Genomic DNA, 18,135 nt, shown 5'->3' on the forward strand with positions numbered 1-18,135 from the left:
AGGCTGATCAGAGCGCAGTAATGCAACACCTCGTCCACACTGGTGCCGCGGCACTCCGGCAGGGGCACAGCAAATGTTATTCCACTCGCCGAGGTGGAGTGCCAGCAGCGCTGTAGCCACGGAGTCAGAGCGCTCTGCGTGCCTTGCCAGTGTGGACGGGTAGTAAGCTCGTGTGCCCAGGGCCTCCTTTATTGTGCTGTAACTCGCAAGTGTAGCCAAGCCCTTAGTGTCCCATCACTGACTGAGCTTCAAATCACCAACATTCACCGACATTGGTGCTTTCAGTCACAAAATACTTGACCAACATGTATAAAATACTAAATTACTTTAGTCACTTAGATGGAGGTATAAAATACACTAAAGCAAAGCTCTATTAAACTGCATAAGGGTTTGAATTTAAAATTAAAAATGCAGCCAAAGAGAGAATAAGATTTTAATTACATTTGTAGTCCTCAGTCTCTCAAAACCTAAAGGAAAAAGAGCCAGCAATTTCATGACACAAGAAATCCCTTTTCACTGGTACAGCTTATTTTAAAAAAAAAGAAAAAAGAAAAAACTTGAATTGACTGGTTTTTTTTTTTTTTTTTTTAATTATTAAACTTTCAAACACATGAACAGACTGACAAGCTTTAATAAAAGCTTTGGTTTCTTCTCAATAGAGTTTAGATGCCAAACTTATTTTTCCATTTAAAAACTTTCAAGCACTATGCTGAACAAAGTTCTTATAACTTACAGATATTTTAAGAAAACACCATTTTCTAGGAGGGAAAAGCCACAATAAAATGTAATTGGGAAGCAACTGTGGATAGCTTCCCACAATCCCAGGAAAGCTTGATTCGATTTGCATTTGCCACAAACCTCCCTTCAGCTTAAATGACTGCAAAAGATCTCTACTTTTAGATTTATTTGGTGGATTGGGACTATTTCTTGTTTATAACATTTGACAGTTTTCTTTATTACAAAAATTGTAACGCAGAAGCAAATGCAGGAGCTGAATAGCATACTAAAGAAGCTCTGCAGTTAGGAAACTTGGGACATGTAGAATGAAAAAAGTAAAGTATATGTTACAACATACATTACCAGGAGTAAGACTGAGCCCAGTAAACAGAGACTAGTTAGAGTTCTTTAAAGAAAATATAATTTCTCCTGAACTATTACATTTTAAAAATAAAAGCATAAGGAGTCATCTTAGTGATTAAAAATCATTCAATTAATAAATTAGGACTGAATATTTGATAACACTTATCTGTCTGTATGGTTCTGTGAACAAAAAACAACTTTCATTGTTCTAGTCTAATCAACGACTTAGAGAGTAAATTCCATAATAAAACTGTTTACATCTATCATTTTACATATTGCAGTTCTTTTAAGGAAACAAGGTACAGGAAGAAAAGGAGGATCACAAATTGTTGATGGAATGTCAATGTCAAAACAGTTCTTAGAGGGGATATCAAATAGTGGATTGCAACCAAGGAAGGAGAAGAGAGAGAAAACTAACTCTAATATCGTAGTCCATCTGCCCACTAAAAAGCTTTATGTAGGATAGCAGTAGAGAGAAGGAAAGAGAAAGCAGAAGCGTATTGATTCTTAGGACTGGCTAGAAAACAAAAAAATCAATGTCATGAAAATCTGAGGTTTTGACATATGTTTAGTTCCAATGCAGAATGAAAATGAGACCTGTGTTGAAATTTTTCATCAAGAGAGCAAGCCACCTCACAGTAGCCAATAGCCAGGTGACTAGGCCATTTACCTGGAATGTGGGAGTGTCTCTCTCCCCTCCTCCCCCGCTTTCCTCCTGGACCTAAGAAACCTTCCCAACAAATGTTTGGTCAAAACCAATATTTTAATTTTTTAAAAAGAGATGTTAATTTTTTCAACCAGTTCTCTTGATTATACCCTTCCTGAAATCAGCAACCAGTTAGTTTCCAGTAGCAATTGCTATATACGTCTTACCAAATTCCTATGAGAGCACATGGACCCATGGACCTTGAGCTAATGTCCAAACTTAACCTCTTCCATGATTTTAGCTTAACTAGTAATTCAATTACAATAAAGACAACATGACACACAGGCCCTTTCCTACCTTACCAGGTTTTTAGGCTGTCCTAGCTCCCTTTTCACTCTAGCAGGACAGACACTCCCACCCATTTCCTGTCCCGTTGGGAGCTAACAGTCCCCCTGCCAACAGGACTCAGCAGTAACTGCAGTGAGTCTTAATGCAGAGTTTTAGCATGAGATCCTAGGGTAGTTTAGGTTACATCTACATCACAAAAAAATCCCCCAAACTAACAAAAAAACCAAAACGGCAATGAGTCTCAGAACCTGGATCAATTAACATGGGCTTGTGCTAGGAGGCTAAAAATATCAGTGTAGACGTTCCCTCTCAGGCTGGAGTCCCGGTTCTGAAACCCAGTGAGGGGGTGGCTCTCAGAGCCTGAGCTCTAGCCCAAGCTATTTTTAGCCCTGTAGCATGGGCCTGAGTTAGTTGATCTGAGCTCTGAGACTCATTACTGCGGTGGATTTTTTGCAGTTTAACCGTACCCTAAGAAGTAGATTCCGTCACTCCTGCACAGGAACAAACTCTGCAACACCCATAAGATCCCCAAAACATCCTCCACCATCCCAAAATCAATTGTGAAGCATTTCATTCTTAAAGCAATTTACAGAAAAACAAAAACCCTTGAGTTCCACATCATATACGAATTCTTCTGACTGACAAGTAACACAAGCTTCAAAAGAGCTTGCCAAAGGTGCACCACATCAGGAGTGAATAACCCAACCAGATACCCACAAGATACTTGTAAGAGGACAATAAAAGGAACTTCACATCCATTTTTATATTTTCTAATCTTAGATTCCCTCCCAATAACACAAGCTTTCTTTACGTAGAGTCTTTTTGTACATTCACCAAACATTGTAACCTCCCCTCCCGCACCTTGTAAAGTCACAAAGGAAAGTAGGCCTTAAGCCAGGCTTCTCTTCTCCGAGTAGCATGGAGACTGTACTCGGCAAAACTGTACTCTACTTCAGGAGACCTAAATTTTCCAGCATAATGAGTAAGTTGGTAAGTGAACAGAAATAGACACCAGGCAAATTCTAGTTTAGAAGAGAACAGAGTCACACAAGCATCTGTTGTGAACTACTTTGCTTCCTTTATACAATCAAATGCCACTTTGAGGTCTGTTTTCTGATAATATCTCCAGGATATGCTGCTTTAATAAGATGTAAGGCTTGAGTAGCAATAAAATGCACCTCACTGTTTTTGGTTGAGTTTGAAGAACTGCCACATATCCTGAAAACAACTAGACAGTCCTGTTTTTGAATATGTTTTGCATCCTGATTGCCTCTTTTGCAGGACATAAAATAAAAGAGAGCTGTGAAAAGACTGGCTTTTCCATTGCATCAGAACTAGTGAAGTATTTGTACCAGTTTCAAGAGTGCAGGTGAGAGAGAATCAAGGGATTTTGGGAGAGGTTTTATGGGATCTTGTAAGAAAGCACCCACAATAAAATATTTAGCATGTCAGTGAAAAAAAAAAAATTGCGGAGATGTTCAGATTGTGAATCAGAGCATTTACAGCTGTAAAGACAACGGATCTAGACAGCTCCCAAACTTGGACCTTTTAAAAAATGTTGTAGTTCCTAGCTGTTGTACACTATATAAAAATAGTGGCTACTTCAAATTCTGTTCTTTTTTATGCAATACAGTGCGCTATTTTGAGGACTGAGAACAATTTTGAATTAAAAAAACAACTGGTAAGTCCCAAGTTGATTTGATATGGCAGAAATATGAAAAAGCCAACTCCTTTTGTGAATATATAGTTATTAAACTTATGGCTAAAGCTTATGTTATGCAGTGATAAAGGACACTGTAGCCACTTGACATTGTGTAACCTGGATCCATGCCGGCCAGACTTACCTGGAGGAGGGGAGAACTGGGTCATGCCTCACTACCAAGTGCAAATCAATGCACCACTGCCCTCCTTTTTAAAGAGTGGATGGGAGGAGTATGGGTAAAGGGGACAGAAGGGCAGGCAGTTGTGGGTGCAGCAAATAAAGTTTACAGGAGAGTATCACTTTGTCTTCCCACTTCAACCCAGACTCCCCATCAGGATGTTTAATTTACCGGAGGGTAAGTAATTTACGATTGAGAGCTAAACGAACAGTTTATCTTGATTCATTCAGTCCAGAACTATCAACTGAAGACACACCTTGGTAGACTCAGAACATTTCTAACTCTATCTTTAAAAGATGAGCTAAATTTGGAGCCTGAACATTCTGAGTGTCTAGACATCTAATTGTTTTCACCCCGTCCCATTTTGGTAATTTTTAGTTTATTGTGCTGTGAAGACGCTATGCAACTCACTTCAGTTAGAAGCAGCTATGGTAATACATACTGAAGCTGTTACCTATTGTTAGAAACCAACATATTTGAAAATTGAGGGTATTACTGTTCGGCATGAGCAGTGATATAAACTGTATGACTACCATGCAGTGTATTAATGACTGTGCTAGTCTCTGCAGGGACTTTCAGAGAGATGTCTGAGGACCTGGTCCCTCTTCTGTCCTTTCTCCCCCTTCCAAAACTATGTTAACTTTTCCCCATGGTTTCACTTTCTCAAAGACAGGGAAACTGAGTAAGCGGTTTCCCCAACTGCTCAGTAGTGCCAGAGATATGTGATTAGCACCCTGATCGCCCCATAGTTAGCAGTGTCATAAGTAGACAATCACTATCACGGCGGGAAATCTAAACAATTTATGACAGGTTTCAGAGGAACAGCCGTGTTAGTCTGTATTCGCAAAAAGAAAAGGAGTACTTGTGGCACCTTAGAGACTAACCAATTTATTTGAGCATGAGCTTTCGTGAGCTACAGCTCACTTCATCAGATGTTTACCGTGGAAACTGCAGCAGACTTTATATACACACAGAAATCATGAAACAATACCTCCTCCCACCCCACTGTCCTGCTGGTAATAGCTTATCTAAAGTGATCAACAGGTGGGCCATTTCCAGCTGGATCCACCTGTTGATCACTTTAGATAAGCTATTACCAGCAGGACAGTGGGGTGGGAGGAGGTATTGTTTCATGATTTCTGTGTGTATATAAAGTCTGCTGCAGTTTCCACGGTAAACATCTGATGAAGTGAGCTGTAGCTCACGAAAGCTCATGCTCAAATAAATTGGTTAGTCTCTAAGGTGCCACAAGTACTCCTTTTCTTTAAACAATTTATCTAACTTGAAGTTGTCCCACACTGAAAGATTTATCCCTCAGGACTGCAGATATTTTTTAAGTGATGGCATTTACACAAAACTCAGAGTTTTACATAGTTCATGCATCAGGAAGGTGTGCATGTGGGAGCTTGGGGAATTCTCTGCATAATACTTTCTCTCTCTGATGAAAATTGGTGAAATATGATGCACATATGAGAGACCAAACATTTTTTCCTCCCCATTAATATGAAGGCATAGATATATAGGATTTGCCATGGAAAGAAACCAATAATTCAGCTGGTTTGGGATCCTGTCTCTGGCCTATAATGCCTCAAAGGAAGATTTAAAAAGATCCACAAAATGTTTCCTATCCATTGTACAATACTATGGCAAGTGGGGACAAAATTTCTTCCTGAATGCAGCTGACAGTTTATGCCCTGGAGCAAGAGGACAGAAAGCCTTTGTAAAAATTTTCATAGCAATGTAACTACAGATATTTGGTCTTTTTGCGAATACTTTTTGCCAATCCATTATTCAGAAAAACTATTTATTTTTATCTGTTCTAAATTTCTATTTAACAGAATGTTTCCTTTTTATTATGGGACGACAGAAATGGGAGTGACTAACTGGTCTCCACTATATTATTAGCTTATAATTTTGTCACCATTTTTAAAAAACTCTGTTCTTTATATTCAGTTTATTATTAGTTTTTCCTTATAACTGTCCAATAATTCTCAATCTCCAGAGAACAAAGAGAGAGCCACTCCTGCAGATAATTTAGCACCTATAAATATACATGGAATGTAATCACTAAATGAATAACCCAATGGACAAGTCTCTGCTTTGCTTGCTTCTTGATACAAACCATTAAATTCAAAACCCTGTTAAACTACAAAATTAAATTTTCTATTAACTTCCGTACTCTAACATTAACATGTTTATATAATGTCTATCACTTTTCTGAAGCAAAAACTGAAATGCTATCCAGTGCAAGCTTGTAACACATACTGAAGTGTGTAAAAGAGTAGTTCAGATGTATAAAGTTGCAGTATCTAGATAAATATTCACGTTATTCCTAATTGAGTCTGGTTTACCTTGACCATTTTAAACAGCTAATTTGATTCTAACATGACCATTTTTATGAGCGTCACATCTTAAGTGAGCTATCTTGCTAATGTGTGAAGTGTCTGAATCGAATTTTCTATACAGTATCACTGTCGTATCTCCTCTTACACTTTTCTTTCAAAATCAAATAATCCTAGTACAGTATTATCTCCTTCTGACAGAAACATCCAATCTTTCTCCTTGTCCTTTTCTGAGTCTCTTGTATTTTTGTTATACATCATGAAACGAAGTGCAGCAGTTGCTAGATCCTGCATAGATTTTTAAAAGATGTTGCACGCCCATTAGCTAAAGTAAATTATTTTAAACCTTATGCTGGGAGAAGGAGAGAAGAAAGAGGGTGAAAAATCTGACACCAATTTACTGAGATCCATAGTAAAATTAATACACATGTGCTATGATGTAGAAAGAAGGGTGGGAGCACATCTGTGTTTACTCTGAATCTCAAATCAAATCACATGGGGGGGTAGCATTTCTCTGGGATTGGCATAGGTTGATTTGGAATACACATACTTTTGTGATTACAGATACTCTAAATCCTTCAATATGTGACAAACGTCAAGCAAATCAATTTTTAGACCTCCCAGCCTTAATAGTCGCCCTTTTAAAATGACTAGTTTTAAAAATTATTCTTTTGTTTTATAAAGCTGAATTAAAACACGTATATTATAATCTTGGCCAGATGATATTATGAATATTACTGAGAAGTGTTTGTTAACTGTGTGTTATAAACATAATCTTCCTATCACCAAGGATGTGGAGGGATGCTGGTTCTTTAAGAGACTGGATGGATTATACATCTACAAATATCTAAGAACAGTCTTGGTTCTCATTTCTGGACCCCTAGTAAATAAAGCTAGTCTTTGGGACAGCAATAAAAGAACTTGCTGGTATTTAATACTCATATTTAATATTTAGCTGTTCGCTGTCTGCTTTGTTGCAACACCTAACTTTGCAAGCGTTCCAGGGCCTTGCCTCGGCTACGATTTAAAGGTGTGATGATAGAGTATGTCAGCTAGCTCAATCTAACTAATATTGTCTAAAACTCTAGCTAAAACAAGGTAATTTATGCTAAACTGGTTGAGTTAAAGCCCAGTGAAAGCCTAGGCTTTACTTCAAAAGGTCCTTGAGGCTTTTGGTACTAACGAGGTGATGCATCTCCTCCATACTTCCTTCCTTGTGGACAGATGTGAATGTGACTGAATTTGAGAGAGGGAAGTTGAATTCCTCATCCCAGCAGCCCGTAGCAGTAACTAGCTAACCAACATCCCCAATATTGCCACTACATCCAGCAAGATAGATATTTAAATTGACTTAAGTAGATTTGAGTTAACATCCCATGGGAACACTTCACATCTTCCAGAAGGTATTGCTTCAGGCTGCCTGCAGATTTAGGGCTTGTCTACACTTAAAACAAAACAGTGGCACAGCTGCAGGTGCGCCATTGTAGTGCTTCAGTGTAGACACTGCCTGCAATGATGGGAGGGTAATTCCACTGGCATAGATTCCATTGGAACTTTTCCGAGAGATGGTACCTAGGTCAGCAGAAGAATTCTTCTGTCGACGATCTACACAGGAGCTTGGGTCAGCTTAACTATGTAGATCGGGGTGTGGATTTTTCACACCGGAGTGACGTAGCTGGGTTGACCTATCTTACTGGCGTAGACTAGGCCTGAGATAGACATTGCTTCATCAGTTATCTTAACAACCTTAAGAGCTACAGAAAATGAAAGTTTATGCTCTAAAGCAGTGGTTCTTAACCTGGGGTGCACGCACCCCCTGGGGGTGCGAGATGCCCTTTCTGGGGGTGCGAGACATGCCAGATGTTTTTAGAAGGTAAATCATCAAACAGAAATTAAGCACAGGCACGTAAGTACAACTACTTTGTTTAATCAAACCCATGTATTTATTAATATTACACATTTAATCTTGGGAGACAGGCCAGTCCTTGCCTACAGACAGCCCCGCAACCTGAAGCAAATACTCACCAACAACCACATACCACACAACAGAACCACTAACCCAGGAACTTATCCTTGCAACAAAGCCCGTTGCCAATTGTGCCCACATATCTATTCAGGGGACACCATCACAGGGCCTAATAACATCAGCCACACTATCAGAGGCTCGTTCACCTGCACATCCACCAATGTGATATATGCCATCATGTGCCAGCAATGTCCCTCTGCCATGTACATTGGTCAAACTGGACAGTCTCTACGTAAAAGAATAAATGGACACAAATCAGATGTCAAGAATTATAACATTCATAAACCAGTCGGAGAACACTTCAATCTCTCTGGTCACGCAATCACAGACATGAAGGTCGCTATCTTAAAACAAAAAAACTTCAAATCCAGACTCCAACGAGAAACTGCTGAATTGGAATTCATTTGCAAATTGGATACTATTAATTTAGGCTTAAATAGAGACTTGGAGTGGCTAAGTCATTATGCAAGGTAGCCTGTTTCCTCTTGTTTTTTCCTACCCCCCCCCCCCAGATGTTCTGGTTTAACTGGATTTAAACTTGAAGAGTGGTCAGTTTGGATGAGCTATTACCAGCAGGAGAGTGAGTTTGTGTATGTATGGGGGTGGGGGGGATGTGAGAAAACCTGGATTTGTGCAGGAAATAGCCCAACTTGATTGTCATGCACATTGTGTAAAGAGTTGTCACTTTGGATGGGCTATCACCAGCAGGAGAGTGAATTTGTGTGGGTGGGTGGAGGGTGAGAAAACCTGGATTTGTGCTGGAAATGGCCCACCTGATGATCACTTTAGATAAGCTATTACCAGCAGGACAGTGGGGTGGGAGGAGGTATTGTTTCATATTCTCTGTGTATATATAAAGTCTGCTGCAGTTTCCACGATATGCATCTGATGAAGTGAGCTGTAGCTCATGAAAGCTTATGCTCTAATAAATTGGTTAGTCTCTAAGGTGCCACAAGTACTCCTTTTCTTTTTACACATTTAACGATTACTGTTATATACAAACAGGTTTAAAGAACTGACCTGCTTCAACAATTTTTGATAAGGGGTGCGAGAACATATTTTGATTTTTTATAAGGGGTGCAAGAACATATTTTGAGAACCAAAAGGGTGTAGGCTACAGTAAAGGTTAAGAACCACTGCTCTACAGCATAATGATATGACCGTTTTTTTTTTAAATCAACAACTACATAACTATATACACACTCACATGATCATATTATTTCTGGTTCCCTAATCACTATCATTGCAATGGGTTCTTCAGAAACATGCTTTGTTATTTTTTATTTTAAATTTCCAAGTATAGAGGAGAACTGTTATTTTTATCACAACAAATCTTATATAAGACAATGTTACAGTAATTAGAATAAGTTTGGAGACCTTAACTTTTTTGAGCTCATTTAATTTAAATGAGTGATTAATTTTTAGTTGCCTTGTGGGAACTCATTACAATGCAGAATGCTGTAAGGGGTACTCAACCAGAACATGATAGCTATGGTGGTGGCACTCACTACTTCTGTGTTAAGGATAGTTCAACTTTTCCTCAATAATCTTATTTTTAAGGGAATTAAAGTCAGCTTGAACATGAAATTTTTTAAAACAAAATTACATTAAAATTTATTTGATAGTTTCCTATTTACAGTGAGGGTATTTTTATGGCTTTGAGAAAATAGCATTTTTTTTATTATCATATTTGGTAAATGGATTAGAGCCCAATTCTGTTCCATTGAAGTCAGAGGGACTGTGGTCACAGTGGAGCAGGCTCTCGGTACATAATTGTAATTCATATATATGTATTTTTAAAGGCCCGGATATTGAGGTTTAGAAAATATGACCATCTATCAGATACCTAATTTGATGATCATCTTAGTTCAGTCATGCTTTAACATGAACAATATTTTGTGTTTATCTTGGGGTTTAATCTCTTCGATTGTTTGGGAGAGGCAACCCTTTAGTAAGGGAATGATATTGTCATTTTGACTTGTATATGTTTTAATACTATTGTACGACTCCTAGTTACTTTTGTTATAGGCACTTGACATGTTAAATAAAATAAAGTGTTTATTACATTACTAATTATATAAAAACAAGGAGGTTCCAATTAACTACATTCACTGTTTGAGACAAACATCATATCAAGTCACTTATGTAACCAATTCTTAAATGCCATTGAAACACTGGAGAAAAGCGTTTGCAAAATGAAGATTAAAATAAACACTAAAAATAGAAAGAGAAACTACATATGCTGATGCATATAGGGGAAAAAGTGCAGGAAAGCTCTGCCATGAAATTTTATGAAGGGTTTTCTATGTATCCAAAGCATAGGACAAACTGTGGTATGATTTTCAAAGCGAAGCATTTATTTAAAACTCATCTTATTGTATGTATGTTACTATGCCTGGAGCAGCCTTTCAAACTAATGGTACACCACAACCCTTACATATGATAATATTTAGCACTTAAATAGCACTTTCCATCTTCTGTCAATCATATGCAAATATCTTCTGACAAACCTACCGATGATAATGTTTTCCCTATCCCTCGGTTACCTGTACTGTCACATTTTGTCTTTTAGCTAGTTAGCTCTTCAGGGCAGGCATTCTGTTTTGTTTTCTGATTAGCAAATACATCCTGCTGTACAATGCAGCATATAGTTTTGTGTACAATAGACTTAGAAGTCTATCCCCCAGACATAGGTGCCTAAGTCCCACTTTTACTGCAACTGTGATCCAAAAAACTCCTGTTCAGCAGCCGCCCAACCCTGCAGGTGACTAAACTTACTCAGCACCTAAGCCTTTTCAGTAAAAGTGTCCTAGTCACCTATGTTTCTGCTTCTGAGCATGTACACTGCTGCCTCACACTGGATATCCAGAGGCTTGCCTCCCACTTAATCCCCAGCGCAACTCCACCTAATCCACTAGGCATACTCAAAGGCTGCCTAACTCCACACAAGATAGCCAACGACGGGAAGAGGCCCTCCCTTATAACCTTTAGCCCAGTGGTTAGAGTATTCACCTAAGATGCGGGAGACCCCAGTTCAAATCCCCTGCTCTACCTGATGAGGAGGGATTTGAACATTGATCTACCATCTCTCAGGTTAAGGAGACCTCCTCCTATAGGCTGTTTTGTATGCAGTTAGGCAGGCACCTAAGCTGCTCAGAGCACACTAGGGCTCCCATTGATTCTGATGGAGCTGAAAGAACGCGAGCAACAGTGGAAATCCTTTTAGCAAAAAAACCAAACAACAACAAAATCCTCTTGTAGACAATCCCTAAATGAATGGGTGCTATATCAATCAATAATAACAGCAATGGTTTTCTACTGATTTCCATCTCTACTTCATATTCACATTAATCCTCAATATTGAAAATACTGAACTCCAGCAAGATTGAAGTATTTTTCAATGGAACAACAGTATGGGAGGAATAATCGTGTAAGACTAATAACAGTGATGTAATCAAACTGCAATCATGCTCTCCTGTAAATTCATTTTAAATTCTGCATTTGGTAAATACAGGCATTATTTCCAAAAGAGCTGTGTCTCTTATTGCAGACATGACTGAAAAGCATTATGTGCTGTGGCCTTCCAAAACAAACATGACTCAATACCTTTTACAAACAGTGAACAATATTTTATTGTTCATGTTTGTGAGACACAGATGAATTAAAGGTAAGTTCTCAATGTATACACTAGGTCATGTGTTGGGTAAATATAGTCCAAGTCCAGTACAGAGCTGCACTGATACGTAGCAAGAAACCCAGTCCTTCTTCCAGGATGCACAAGAGCACACAAATCTTCCCATTAACCAATTATTTTACCAGGTGAAGGTGATAAAACAATTTGTAAACAAAACTTTATTTGCTCTCACTGCTTTCCTTATTCCTTTTTTTTGTTTGAAATCTATATTTCAACCATACCAACATTCTTCCCAGTTCAAGCACTGTAGTAGCTACTACTCTAAAGCATGCAAAGGGAAAATAAGGCTTGTGGGGTTAAACAGTTTTTGTTTAACTTCATGGAGACTGACCCACAGATGTGGGGAAAAGTGCAGACTAAGCACTAAATATGAAATACACCTACGGTGAAAAGGCCAAGCACAAGGTCCTGTGCATCAATAATTATTTACACAATTCCAAAAAGTGTGCTGGGTGCTTTAAAAAGATATAAGAAGGCACTTCCTTACCCTAAGAGCTTGCAATCTAAAGGCCCAATCTTACATACATTTACATAAGTGTGTAACGTATGTATTATTAACTATAATTTGCTGATTTAAACTGGGGAATGTTAACTCTATTTTTCTCCATCTGTTCCATAGTGTCTATTTCTTTACAAGAAAAAACATTCCATATTGAGACATATGACTAATGATATGCTTAGCATGCAAAGTTTTAAAAAATAAGGTCAAAAGAGGTTAACTTGGAAAGTGAATGGTATGAAGAGTAGTAAGCATTCTCACAAAACTTGTTTTAAAATTGGATTGTATAAAAGGTGTATCTACCTATCAGACTGTTGGACAGGTGAATCTCATTCAGTTAAGTTTTAAAAAAGTCCCACAATTACCAGCTAGTACAGAAAGGTTTACAATGTTTGTGGATGAACTAGTCGCTGACTGAGCTACTTAATCAGAGGGATACTCATGAAGTAGAGTTAGAGCTAGTTGATGACTGGCTGCATTATGATTAGATTAGAGACTGGATTTATTAAGTGTTTCATCTTGTCAGAAATCAGTTTATGCATGAATACGTTGGTAGCTGTGTAACTAAAAATTGTAGGAATTTATGGGGTATGGGTAGAAAAAGTAATTGCTGAAGAACATGCCAAATGATGAGTGTTTCTAACTCTAAAAATATACAGACCAACTTCATTTCTATGTTTCTGTTTTAAAAGTCCTGCATCAGGGTGTCTCTTCTTCTGTCTAAGGTATAGAGGATATGGCATTCTCCACAGCTAGTCAACACTGTGTGTCTGTTTGATGGCCAGAGAACCAGTACACTGACAGCAGATTTTCTTCATTCCAGGGGGTTAAGTATGCTTTTGGTTGAGCCTAAGCTCCTGAGTTGTGACTTTTTGGAACAGACCCTGCACCACTGAAGTCAATAGCATACTTTTATATATAGTACTTCATACACTGTGTAGAGAAATTACTTCATCCACCAGTGCAATGCAGCCACCTCAAGGGAGGAATGCAAAAGCTGTTTAGTACAAAATATTACAACCCAATTTAGGGCAGGAAATTAAGGATTCTTTCACTTTACTAGCAGCTGTCTATTGACACAGAATATATCTCAAACATAAAGATAGATTTTCTTATAAACAAGTCATATAAAAATACACTTCACCCTTACCATCCTTGAACATCCAGACTGCTAGCCACAACAGCCCTTGAAAATGGTTGTCAAATGTGATAATGGTTGGCAACCATTTTTAACATTATTTTAGCTAGCAGCCAGTGTTACAAACAACAGTGGGCCAAAAACCTCACTGCTTATTGATAATACCACAGAAGGGGAAAGGAAGATCTGTAAATGCCACAAGCTGAACTCATGGGAGTTGCAGAGATGCTGTCCAGCTGAGGGAGGGCTAATTGTCATACAGAGAAGAACAAGGATGGTGATCTTCAAGTTACAGGGTCAGAGGATTTGCTGGGAATTCCAGAGCTATCCCCATTGATCTCCCCAAGGCTTTTGTGAAAATAAGCAACCTTACTGGCAACATTGCTCACTTAGAAGCTGTAATACCACTAGAGCTAATCAAAAAAGTGTGGAAGTAGATATTTTCTATGAAAAATAAGGACAGACTTTTGTCACGGAAACTTTTTCTGTTTTTGGACTAGTTCTAGCTACTGTTATGCCTCCTGAAAAGGGAATAGAAATCATTGAGGATCTACACTATAGACACACAAAGCCTACAGAGACTCAACTTTTCAACATTCACATGTAAAGACATGCATGCTCCATTGGCCCCAATCCTCATTTGGTAGGCATAGATAGCTCAAGAGATGCATGACACTATACCACACTATGTAATAACTCTGCAGCGAAGACACCTAACTCCTCTTGTGCTAGTTTAACTCAAGTGAGAGCAGCCCACCCTGTGAAATAACACTCAAGATGCAAAGAGTAATTGTATTAGCAACTGATGAATTGGGCTAATTCAACATGTAGCCCAACAGGCCATCTTGAGTTAAAAGCACCATCATACTTACGAGATTTGTATGTGGTGGAACTCAAGGAAGGGCCAATTATATGAATTATATTGGGCTGAACACAAGTCCTTGAGCATAGTACAGGATTCTGGGTTTGCAGCAATCATGCCTAAAATCTAACTTCTCCAAAGCAGGGTCTGATTGGGCGTTCTAACACATTTACAACACCTTTTAGTGACCTAGATACATATAAAGTGGTTTTAAACATGCCTTTATTGCACCTGTGTGAGGCTACATCCCTTAAGCTATAGCTACAATACAGTTAACCCAGGTGATTAGGATCTGGCTTAGCCTAGCTCAGGTATGAGCATTTCCATTGCAAAACCCCATTTGCACTACTTTGTCCTCCGTTTCCGCACTCACCCACGTGTAATGGGGGACATATCCCTTCATTTTTTGTGCTGAGATGCTCTAAGAGTGCATGACAACAGGTCTCAAAGTGCTTGACAAAGGAGCCCAGTGTCATTAACCCCATTTCACAAGTGGGGAAACTGAGGCACAAAGGTACCACGGTTACCCAGGAGGCTGGTGGCAGAGGCAGGAATAGAACCTAGCTCTAGAGTCCTGATCCAGTGCTCTGCCTGCTAGGCCACGCTGCCTCACGCCGGCTTATGGGGGGGGAGGGGTGTCAAGGGCACCAGTGGGTGGGAGCGCCCCGCCTAGGGCACGTGGCTGTGGGAAATGCAGGCTTCGGGGGGGGGGGGGGCGCTATGACCCCCGCACATGCGCACTCCTCCCGTCCCCCCCCCGCACATGCGCACTCCTCCCTCGCCAGTCCTCACCACCCGCACTCACTGCTAGCTGAGGGCCGTTCACCGTCACCTTCTTCTTCTTGCTGGGGCCGCTGCCGTTGCCCGGGCTCGCCGGACGCTTCTTGCTGCGGGCCGCTCCCGGGGCGGCGGGGGCGAGAGCCGCTGCCCCTGGCACCAGACTGGCCATTCCCCCCCTCCTCCACTGGGCCGGATCCGGCTGCCCGCCCCTCCCCGCGGGGGCGCGCGCGCGCGCAGTGCGGCCGGCTGGCTGCGGACTGATTTCGCTCCCTGGCCGCGCCTCCAGTTTCGCTGCTGCGCATGCGCGGCTTCCTCCGGCTTTTTCCGCGGGTCGGTGGGGGCTGGGCAGGCGGGAGTAGCGCGTGCGGTTGGAATCCTGGGCGCCTCCTTCCTTCAGATCCGAGGTGCTCGGGGCGCCCAGGTGCTCATTAGAGCGGCGGCCTGGGCGGGGGACGGGACCAGAGGTCTGGGGGAGGAAATGCAAGGCCCCGGGAGCCCTTCGGCATGGGCCTGGTGGCCTCAGGGCAGGGCTGCACTCAGTGAAGAGGCTACTTTGTGGACAGGGGAGCGTCCCCCACCAGTGTAGTTAACCCACCTCCACCAGCAGCTCCGTCTGTGGGAGGAGCCCTTCCCTCAACAGAGTGCTGACCTCACCTGGGGTTAGGTTGGTATAACTGTCTCAGTCAGAGGTGTGGCTCTTTTACACCCCCAGTGGCCTAACTATAGTGATGTACGTTTAGACCTGGCCTCAGTATTTCACTCCTAGTCCAGGAGGACTGTTTTTTGGGGTAGGAGGTATCCACAAAATATGCCCAGTCCCGTGTTCACCTATCAGAAGCAGATACTGAATTGTTGGTGAATCGGGGGCCATATTCTACACAAAGAGCTGCATAACCCTGTATATTCACTGGAATTGCACTGGGAGTAAAGGAAAATAAAGTCTGGCTCCAGCACTGACTTTATTTGCTGTGGAGTTGTAGCTGTATTGGTCCCAGGGTATTAGAGAGACAAGATGAGTGAGGTAATATATTGGACCAACTTCTGTTGGTGGAAGAGACAAGCTTTCTCTTCTTCAGCTCATACATGGGTAAGCAACAAGAAGAAAGCCAAGGAAAATGTGGGCCCCTTACTGAATGAGGATGTGGAAAAGCTAATGTACTCAATGCTTTTTTTGCCTCTGTCTTCACGAACAAGGTCAGCTCCCAGACTGCTGCGCTGGGCAACACAGCATGGGGAGTAGGTGGCCAGCCCTCTGTGGAGAAAGAAGTGGTTAGGGACTATTTAGAAAAGCTGGACGTACACAAGTCCATGGACCTAGACAAATTGGAGGATTGGGCCAAAAGAAATCTGATGAGGTTCAACAAGGATAAGTTCAGAGTCCTGCACTTAGGACGGAAGAATCCAATGCACCGCTACAGACTAGGGACCGAATGGCTAGGTAGCAGTTCTGCGGAAAAGGAGCTAGGGGTGACAGTGGATGAGAAGCTGGATATGAGTCAACAGTGTGCCCTTGTTGCCAAGAAGGCCAATGGCATTTTGGGATATATAATTAGGGGCATAGCCAGCAGATCGAGGCACGTGATCGTTCCCCTCTATTCGACATTGGTGAGGCCTCATCTGGAGTACTGTGTCCAGTTTTGGGCCCCACACTACAAAAAGGATGTGGAAAAATTGGAGAGAGTCCAGTGAAGGGCAACAAAAATGATTAGGGGTCTGGAACACATGAATTATGAGGGGAGGCTGAGGGAACTGGGATTTTTTAGTCTGCAGAAGAGAAGAATGAGGGGGGATTTGATAGTTGCTTTTAACTACCTGAGAGGTGGTTCCAAAGAGGATGGTTCTAGACTATTCTCAGTGGTAGAAGATGACAGAACAAGGAATAATGGTCTCAAGTTGCAGCGGGGGAGGTTTAGGTTGGATATTAAGAAAAACTTCACTAGGAGGGTGGTGAAACACTGGAATGCGTTACCTAGAGAGGTGGTAGAATCTCCTTCCTTAGAAGTTTTTAAGGTCAGGCTTGACAAAGCCCTGGCTGGGATGATTTAATTGGGGATTGGTCCTGCTTTGAGCAGGGGGTTGGACTAGATGACCTCCTGATGTCCCTTCCAACCCTGATATTCTATGATTCTATGATAAGCTTGGAAGCTTGTCTCTTTCATCACAGAAGTTGGCCCATTAGCAGATATTCCCTCATCACCCACCTTGTCTCATTTAAAAACCCTGAAATTATTTAGGATGAATTTCTAGTTAATGTAGTATGAAATGGCTGTACAGGAAATTTGTTCCTTGTCAAATCTTTAAATGAAAAGAGCAATAAGATTAGGTTGAAAATCTTTTGTTTGCAAACCTGAGGAAGCAGAATGTTCTAGTTAGGACTTAATTTGAGCAAAGTCATGCTGTTTTGGCTACCAGGTACTGCCATCTTGTTCTCCACAATTTCTCTCTCTTAAAATGAAAGCCTTCTGTTGTTATGATTGTAAAGAAAGCTTTCAAAATCTGATCCAGGTATAAATGATGCAGCAATATCTGCCTTCATTTCCAGGGACACTGAAACAAGCTCTAAGAGGTATGAGTTGTCCCATTCAGCTCAATAGGTGGTTAATTAAGGGCTTGTCCAGATTATTAATTTACATATCAGTGCAATTACACCAGTGTAAATTTCCCTAACCTTGAGAAGACCTCAGGTGCCCCCTGATGATGATTTAATTTGAGAGGCTGGATGGTTTTGTGATTAACAGCACGTCTACACTGACAAAGGGCTTGTCTACATTGGCAATCTACAGTGCTGTAACTTTCTCACTCAGAGGTGTGAAAAATCACCCCCCTGAGCGCAGCAATTT

General features: G+C 40.8%; 1 protein-coding gene across 1 annotated transcript in view; it reads right to left on the reverse strand.

Annotated features, from left to right (window-relative positions):
- The window catches only part of INO80C (INO80 complex subunit C), a 41,337-nt gene extending 25,663 nt beyond the window's left edge, over nt 1-15,674 (reverse strand). Inside the window, exon 1 of the mRNA XM_073332669.1 lies at nt 15,321-15,674. Within this exon, the coding sequence (XP_073188770.1) occupies nt 15,321-15,464 (144 nt within the window). The 5' untranslated portion in view covers nt 15,465-15,674. The remainder of the gene's footprint in view (nt 1-15,320) is intronic.
- Nucleotides 15,675-18,135: the final 2,461 nt, after the last annotated feature.

Source organism: Lepidochelys kempii, chromosome 2 (assembly GCF_965140265.1).
Source record: "Lepidochelys kempii isolate rLepKem1 chromosome 2, rLepKem1.hap2, whole genome shotgun sequence".
NCBI classification, from domain to species: Eukaryota; Metazoa; Chordata; order Testudines; family Cheloniidae; genus Lepidochelys; species Lepidochelys kempii.